General features: G+C 36.2%; 1 protein-coding gene across 1 annotated transcript; it reads left to right on the forward strand.

Moving 5' to 3' along the window:
- The first annotated feature begins 1,016 nt into the window (after positions 1-1,016).
- LOC143892271 (malate dehydrogenase 2, cytoplasmic) lies at positions 1,017-9,188 on the forward strand. Its single transcript, XM_077396764.1, has 7 exons — positions 1,017-1,175; positions 6,404-6,562; positions 6,969-7,144; positions 7,354-7,631; positions 7,716-7,851; positions 7,953-8,064; positions 8,873-9,188. The coding sequence occupies exons 1-7, from the start codon at positions 1,133-1,135 to the stop codon at positions 8,965-8,967; spliced, it is 999 nt and encodes a 332-aa protein (XP_077252879.1). The 5' UTR covers positions 1,017-1,132; the 3' UTR covers positions 8,968-9,188.
- The last annotated feature ends 264 nt before the right edge of the window (positions 9,189-9,452 follow it).

The following is a 9,452-nucleotide window of genomic DNA, read 5'->3' on the forward strand; positions in this document are numbered from 1 at the left end:
GATTTGGAATCAGACCAAATTGGCAGGATTTGGTTTCCTTTCCCACGCGAGAAATCAAAAGTCGGGTTTATTTCACTACCCCTTGAGGCAAAAACACGAGAGAGGGAAAACCATGCGAGAAGAAACCCACTCCGGCGAGCTTTCCGGCTCCTCCCCAACAAGGTACCTCCCACGCCCTCGCCTCTCTCTCTATCTCTCTCTCACTCTGTCCGCTCCCCTCTCTTCCTTGTTACTAATTTTTTTAGGGTTTTCTTTTTGCTCAAAGCGATCTTCTCCGGCAACTTGTGCATCTTCTTCAGCTCCTCTCCGGCAAGGTACGAAAACCCCCACGCTTCTCTCTCTCTCTCTCTCTCTCTCTCTCTTTCTGATTTTTTGTGTTTACATCTAGGGTTTCAAAGATCCAATGGTTTATTTTAGTTGATTTATGCTTCCTTTTCTCAACTGATTCTGTAGAAATGTTTTCCTTTTTTTCGATATTTGTCCATGATTATGTGCAAATGCTGATTAGGGTTTCTGATTTCAATTACAAAAATCTAATTTTAGTTTATTTTAAGCTCAAAAACGTTTTTTGCCCATGTTTTGAGAAACTCATTTCGATTTTTTGGCAAATACCCAACAATTGATTTCAATTTAGCTTTCCCACTACAGTTTAACTAGCAAGTGAACAGGCATAGGAAACATTTTTTCTGGATTTCTCAAATTTTCCTGCGCAAGTGAACAGCCGCAGGATTCCTTTTCCAGCACAGTTTCTTTTCCTTTCATTTTCTTTTTGCCACGTCAGATTCTTTTCCTTTCCTTTCCCTTCCAGGAAAACAAGTGAACGGACCCTAAATATAGAACGGGAAAATGATACAAAAGGAAAATTGTTTCCACATCAGCACGTGATACATTCCAACCACTGGTCCAGTGCTCACGTGTGCGCATCTTAAACTAAATATGCGCCGTGCGCACTGTGCGTAATTTAGCACGGCCATTTGATTAGATAAACCTTCTGCTCCTTGAAGCTTTTGCTATAAATAGATACTCCTTCGTTCTCGTCGCCTATAGACACCACAGCGACTTTTTTCTAAACTTTCTCCATTCCTCTTTCTCCTTGTTAGGGTTTGATTTCTCTCATCTCTTTTCTGCATCAATGGCGAAAGAACCAGTTCGAGTTCTCGTTACAGGCGCTGCAGGTTCGTCACATTTCACCATTTTCAATTCTCGGATTCATTTTCATCTTTTGTAGATCAATCGAAGATCTGATAGAATTAGGGTTTAAATGAAGTAGTTTTCTGATCTTTGCACATGCATCTTTTTGTCTGAAGCAGTTTTTATATCATTGAAGTGGTTTTATCTCGATCGTCTACCTTTTTTTGTTCGAATAGTTGTGGATTTGGTAGGGTTTTACAATTGATTAGTGGATCGTTTCATCTCATTGACTGAAAACCAGATTTGTTGAAGCATCTTTTATTTTCTGTTGAAATTATAGGGGTTCCATGAATCTGCTAAGTAAAACCTTGTTTATGATAATATGGAAATTTGTCTTCTAAAAATGTTCAATACATGAAGATCTTATTACCTATGGGCATAGATTTTCCCAGACCTTTTACTTGTTTTCTTATCAATTAGTGGATGATCTTAGGAAGGTAGTGTGAAACGACCAATTACTCCAAAAGCTTAATGTTATGTGCCTAATTGGCTTTAACACAAATAACAAAAAGAAAATAGAAAAGATGGGGAGAAAGGTTGATTCGAGGCAACCGGACCTCCTAGTGGCTCGATTCGAGAGGAACCATAACTCTCCTACAAAGTTTCCTTTGCTTTAAAATTCTCTTCTTCTCCATTTCATTAGACGATAACATTTTAAATACAAATATATGCCACTTGGCACATGCATAATGCAACCACTACTAACAAAACCACCCTAACCGACTACCACTACTCACATGACATCAACACCACTACTTAATAACCACACACCACTACGCACATTACATAGCACTACTTAGTAACTACACACAACTAACAACACTAACATGCACATAACACTTAAGCTGTTGGAGTTGGTGTTATTTAATAATTTAATACTTCAACACTCCCCCTCACGTGTGGCCCCTCTTTTTTTGGGTTGGCCTTACACATGGACTTTTAATATCGAGGAGTTGTGAGCTTTGAACATAGAACCTTGGCTCTGATACCATGTGAAACAACCAATTACTCCAAAAGCTTAAGCTGTTGGAGATGGCGTTATTTAATTTTTTATACTTTAGCAGCGGGTATTCCTTATGGGTTATCTGAAAATCCGAAATATAACAAATTGTTTAAAGATCGTCCATTTATTTGGATTTTGGATTAATATACTGTTTTTCCATTTTTCTATTTCCTTATCAGTCACACATCGCTTCTGCAAGTTCTTCTGCCTGAGATTTCAGTCAGAATATAGATGATATAGTAAAATGATATTAGATTTGTAAATCACTATATTCAGAGCTTTCTTTCGAAAACTTTTACACGTTTATCTCACATTTCTTTAATTTTTTTGTGATTTAATTTTGTGAAGATCTATATTCAGTTGGTTATGGTAGACTGAAGTTATTAACGGTAGTTCTTATATGCATTTTTCACTTTATCTGAGATACTGAGCAAGGATTTGACACAATCAAGCAGTAATCTCCTTTTTTATTTTGTGTAATCATCTTTTTTATTCTGTCATTTGGATAGTTTCATCTAGGAATTCAAGTTTCAAAGGCATAGCATTTATCTTAATTCTCAGGAATAAAATCTATTTCTTCTTTTAATTGCATGAATAGTTGGTCATTGAGAACCAGGGATCGATTTTTTTTTATCTGCCCTTTTTTCGATTGGTACTGAAGGGGCCTCTTATTCCTACTCAAGTATTAGGAAAACAGATTCTATTTACTGGGAAATATTGTTTTCATGCTATCAGAGCAGTCTTTTGTGGGATTCAGTGTTGGTTTTAGTCTTTTGGTGAAACTAGTTCCACCATTGTATCAATTAAGTTATAGACTTATAGTTCTCCATTTCCTTTAAGACCCTAATGAAAATTGTTCTATGAATGTAATAAAACGTTTACAGATAATTTGTGATTTTACTAGTAGAATAAGTTAAGTATTTTTTCCGCCGACTAGCATCTCCCGTCAACTCTCTTGTTAAGTAAGTTATTGCAGTATGAGTTGTTGTAGGTTTTATGGTGGATATATTACCTTCATCATTTTTTAATCTTCAGTGAACTCCTAATTAATTAAAATAAATGCAATATAAGTCATGGTTGGATTTTTAATATCCTGCTTACTTTTATTTTCATCTTTTTTCTAGAACATATGAAAACTAGGAAAATTTTAAAATTTTTAGTACTTGAATTTGAATCGAGTAATGGGAGAGAATTTTAAATATTGAATTTGAAGGTAGAGAGAGGGAGGATTTTAAAATTTATTGATGTTAGATTATAAATGCTCTTAGAATAACAAGGCTGATTGAACGTATAGAAGTTTCAACTTATGAGTGTTAGATATCAATTTTGATAAATTCTACAACAAATACGATCACGGTGAAAGAGATGGTGAATTGGTTGTTGCCCTCGATTTAAAGAGAATAAGAGAGAAAAGAGAAACAGAAACAGCTTGAGTAACGTGAACTTTCTTGCTATGGATTTGTGTTGGTGAGAATTGTGTCGAGAGGGCTCTTGGTGAGGGTATTTAAAGAGTGGAAGAGGGGGAACAACAAATATGATCACGGTGAAAGATGGTGAATAGGTAGTTGCCCTGGATTTGAAAGAATAAGAGAGGAAAGAGAAACAAAAACAGCTTGAAGAGCGTGAACTTTCCTGCTATGGATTTGTGTTGGTGAGAATCTTGTCGAGAGGGCTCTTGGTGAGGGTATTTATAGAGGGGAAGAGGTGGAAATAGCTGTTGTGAATCAATCAAAGGTTAGATAGTTCAATGTTTTGAAAATCGGAATCGAATCATAAATCGTAATCGGGGTCGAATCGTATCGGATTGTAAATCATATCGTAAATCGTATGATTCATTCAAAAATATAAAAAAATATGTATAATAAAAAATTATAAATAAATTAAAGAATAAAAATTGCCAATTATTCATTTTTCATCCAAATTCATTAATTCAAACATAAACTACCATGATTAGCATTCAATATTGTAATACGAATTGTTTGCTAACAAACTTGACACATACTAATCATCTAATTTTCATCCAAACCCATGCATCTTGCTTAATAATCTTTAAAAAAAGACACAAGATCATATCAATTCTCAAAGTCTCAAACATCAAATGAAAAATATCAATCATAAAAGACGGGAATCGATGTTGTCCTTATTATGGTAGTCTCCCACCTCGATGTGAGTAATGCGCTCAACAAATGCTTTGTGCTCGACTGGTTCGATTCGTTCGAAGTCCTACTCCTCTGTCTTCTTCCTTCTAATGAGAGGGATTTCAAAGGCTTCTTGTAATGTAGAAAGGAAATGAGGTCTTTTGAAAGAAAAACATATTTTCTTTTATACAAAACTTAATTTGGATAAATCGCATAAATCGTACTATTTATGATCGAATCGTAAGATTCAATAAAAAATCGTAAGATTCATAATTCATAGAAATTAAGATTCAATCATGGGATTCAAATCGTTTTGCCTAAGAATCGTAAATCGAACCGTAAATCATAAGATTGTCAAAACAATGAGATAGTTTTTTTGTTTTTTTGGGAGGGGGGGAATTAAGGTGTAAAAATGAAATTGATTGGGATTTTTTTGTGGGAATGGGGAATCCAGGGTGGGATTTAGCGATTGTGATTTGACTCAGGTATTTTGGGATAATTTCTAGGATTGTACATGGAAGAAAATCAGTTTAATGTCATTTTTGGAAGAAAACACTTTAGGAAAGGGAAAAATCTCATATTTAGGGCTGAGTGGCAATCATTTGTAAATTTGAAGGTTTTTTTGGGGGGTTTTCATATACTTAAATGTGAGTGTCATTGGCTGTAAATTCTAGGAAAAACATGGGCATTTGGTTTGCTGCATTTAAAACAGAGAGATGATTATTTTAAGAAAATACGTGCTTACACTCAGCAATAAATTGATTGCATTGCCCATCATCACCATTCACTTGGTTGTATGGTCGGATGATCAAGACTTTTCATAGGGTGGGCCCTAAGGAGTATGAGCAACCAGGGAATGATCCTAGCTGGAGGATCAATGTAGCTTTGCACACTGAATGTTGACCATTGTCCATTTTGTTTTAATTGTCTATTTGCAGCCTGCTGATTGGATGATTTGGATCTTCTAATGGTTGTTATTTTCATTGTATGGTCAATTCATGCTACATCCATTCTGGATCATCAGATCGGATAGCCACTTGTACGGTGGTGTTGGATGATGGACCATAAAACCATTTTTGTTTATCTCAATGCACCCAAGACTGTCATTTATTTTTCCCGTTCTTTTTTCAATGACCGGAGCTCTTTGTATCATAGGTGATGTAGACTATCTAAACGAGTTGTTTGTTATGACTGGAGATAAACTGAAATGTGTTTGTTGGGTTTAGATGCCAGCCAGGAATGTTCCTTTTTGATAAAAGAAAATGAAATGCCTTCCTGGAATATGAAATATACTGTTATCACTAACCCCTCCGGGTTACTACTTACTGTGTTTCTTTGTGAAAGATAGATTACCACTTATGGTTTGTTTATACTTTATATAACTGGAGATATTGTTAATCTTGAATACCTTGATATGCTTATGGATGGATACATATGATCTTTTTGTGTAAAATATATAATGCCCGGCTTCTTTCCCATATATCTTGTTTAACCCACCTCCCCATTCTATCCTTTTTATGCCCTTGTCAGTCTCTTGGTATAACCATTTTTGGTTTATTTACTTTTTATGGAGGATGGAAATCTCTAACTTCTTTCAATCCTACATGTGAATAGATTGATTTGTATGAGGCCCATGTCATGGTGTGGTGTAATGGCTCGCACACTTGGTTTTAGTTCCACCATATTATGCGATGCATTTTTCAGATTTTCAGTCTCTTTTTACCTTTGTTAACATTTCAATGCATAAAATACGGAATAATAAATTAGCTAACTAATATCCGACTTCTCTATTTACGTAAAAATTTGAGCCATGAGTTGCCTATGGAAATATAATCAATCCCTGTCCTTTATATATAGAATCTGGTGATTAAATTTCAGTAAAAATCAACCTTAAGTTTGTTGTGAGTTTCATTTCATTCTCCAGTCTAAATTCTATTGGCCATAAAGGTTAAAGATAACTAATGAGGCTTTAGCGACGAGTTCTTAGCAGCAGCTAAGCTCATCTCAGAACTAGTTTCAATGGACATCATTCATTCATGCAATATTTTGAGCAAAGTGATCTGGTTTGCAGGACAAATAGGATATGCTCTTGTCCCTATGATTGCCAGAGGAGTGATGCTGGGTCCTGACCAACCAGTAATTTTGCACATGCTCGATATACCATTCGCTGCGGAGTCTTTGAATGGGGTGAAAATGGAGTTGGTGGATGCTGCATTTTCTCTACTTAAAGGTTCTCGTCATTCCCTATCTATAAGATCTTTTATGCAATATTTTAAGATCTTTTATGAAATATTCAGAAACCAAAATCCACTCTGAAATCAGCTCCTTAATTTCCATGTACCATTTGGTCGAGTCAAATGAAATGCTGATTTTTTTTTGGTCAAAATTTGAGTTAGAAATTGGTATTTGTTGCCCAGCCAATTCGTGGAATCGGCCGAGTTCCGAGTTGATCAGCAGGTTTTTGAAGATTGATTGTACATAAAAGCTATGGAGAATCTTCTTAGCATTTTTCTTCAAGATTGACGAAGTTTTAACCACGTTTAAAATCTTCGACAATTTATGGTTTTTGTGCAGTTTTAACCACATTTTTCTTCTTAGCATTTTTTGACATCACGTCTTTTCTTATGATATTTCAGGTGTTGTTGCTACAACCGACGTTGTTGAGGCTTGCACCGGTGTTAATATAGCTGTCATGGTTGGCGGTTTCCCAAGGAAAGAAGGAATGGAAAGAAAAGACGTGATGTCAAAAAATGTTTCCATCTACAAGTCTCAAGCCTCTGCATTAGAAAAATATGCAGCTGCAAATTGCAAGGTGAAATCACCATATTTTTTCACAGATTTCACATCTATGCCCACTTCACCAATTTTAAGTCAATCAAGTGACAAAATGTGTTACAAAAAAATTTAAAAAAAAAATGCACAAAAAGTGTACCATTTTTTCGTAGATGTGAAAAAACAACTTTCTCTTGCCTATTTATAGTGAGATAATTTACCAATTTTTCTGCTCACCGTTCCTTGCAGGTGCTGGTTGTGGCTAACCCAGCAAATACAAATGCCTTGATCCTAAAAGAGTTTGCCCCATCCATCCCTGAGAAAAACATTACATGCTTGACACGGTTGGATCACAACAGGGCATTGGGTCAGATTTCAGAGAGGTTGGGTGTTCAAGTCAGTGAAGTTAAGAATGCTATCATATGGGGAAATCATTCTTCGAGTCAGTATCCCGATGTCAACCATGCAACTGTTAAAACGTCTAGCGGGGAGAAGCCTGTTCGGGAGCTTGTTTCCGACAATGAATGGTACGAAAAGAAATTTGGATACTATTTTCTACTTGCATGTCTTTTATGAGTTGCTGCAGTATTATTGTATACTTGGTTTTGAAGGTTGAATGAAGCATTCATCACCACTGTCCAACAACGTGGTGCTGCAATCATCAAAGCGCGAAAGTTCTCGAGTGCATTATCTGCTGCCAGTTCCGCTTGTGATCACATACGTGATTGGGTGCTTGGAACTCCAGAGGTCATTATTCTTTGATAGCTGTTTATTAACATCTTCAGTAATTTAGCATGAAAGTAAGTCTTGGATTAACATCTTTTCATATCTTCTGATCGTATTTGTAGGGCACTTGGGTTTCCATGGGAGTATACTCTGATGGATCTTACAATGTCCCAGCGGGTCTTATCTATTCTTTCCCTGTTACTTGTCGCAATGGAGAATGGACTATTGTACAAGGTGAGTTGCGATGGAAACTATGCTATACTATAAGTCTTGGATTAGTATTGTAGTAGTAAATTTTCCTGTTCTTTTTATATAAAGGCGAAACTTAAAATGGGCTGATTCTTTGGCATATATGCCCGTAGCTCCGGATCCATATAAAAGAGGTGTAATAGCAAAATTTACGTTATGTAAAAAAAAAAGAAAAAGATATAAAGATATATTTCCCATATCTGAACTACTAGAGAGTATATCTGCAGGCTATATCCCATATTAGTGGCCATGGCGTTCAATCACTGCACCAACCTAATGTTATTTTAGACTTCTTTTCCACCCATTCTTTTAAGAATGTCATATCTCGACAATGACTGGAGTACTTCAGTTAACTATCTTACCTTGTTGGTTTGATTGCCATGGTACAAAATGTCAGCAAAATAACGGATTTTGAGGTGCCTTTTATGAACTTATGGCAAATGTTACAGTAAAATTATGCTTTCTCTTCTCTCTCATCCTTTTATGAACTTATGCAAAATGTTGTTACAGGAAAATTATGCTCTCTCTCTCTCTCTCTCTCTCTCTCTCTCTCTCTCTCTCTCTCTCACACACACACACACACACACACTCCCATTTTAATGTGATTTGACGTGATTTGACGTCAAAACGCGTTAAAGTTGCCCACTGTTCACATATAAGGGGGGCGAATGCGTACTGCAGAGGGGGTGAAAATATCAACACCCAATAAAAACTCAGTAATATGCAGTTTTATATCAACCATTTAGTTCAACTATTTGGAAATTAATTGGCTTACTATTGTTGACCTTCACAGGACTCAAAATTGACGAATTTTCGAGGAAGAAATTGGACTTGACAGCAGAAGAACTCTCCGAGGAAAAGGCTCTGGCTTACTCATGCCTCTCATGAAGCTAACTTGCCTCTACATTGGTTAGTCTTCAAATTTATTTTGGCTACAAGCATCTAGGGTTTTGAAGAATAAAGCTATTGACTTTTATAGAAACATCTGGGAGAAACTGTTTCCATCTTTGTTTTTGCGCCATTGCCATGTAGTGATTTGAGTTCTAGAACTTGGCTTAAAAGAATCTATGTTGAGACCATAGTTAAATTAGAGGGGACTTTGTATCTCATATACGTGATTCTTCTTCTGTTTGGTCCTTGCAAAAGCTCTCATGCAAGATGTGATTCGGACTTATATGATGGAACATTGCAGCGACCATGTTATGCATGGATGTAAAATGGTGGGTCCCAGCCCATCAAAATATGTGGTGTAAAATGTTGGGCCTCACCCTACTGCATAGGTTTTGGACTTTTGGTAGAGATGGTGGGCCCCACCCATTTATAATATTAGGCGAACCTGAGGTGTGAAATGGTAGGCACTAAAACCCGGAAGG

The sequence above is a fragment of the Tasmannia lanceolata genome, unplaced genomic scaffold (genome assembly GCF_043159265.1).
Source record: "Tasmannia lanceolata isolate RefF3 unplaced genomic scaffold, GAP_Taslan_0.1 ptg000015l, whole genome shotgun sequence".
Classification (NCBI taxonomy): Eukaryota; Viridiplantae; Streptophyta; class Magnoliopsida; order Canellales; family Winteraceae; genus Tasmannia; species Tasmannia lanceolata.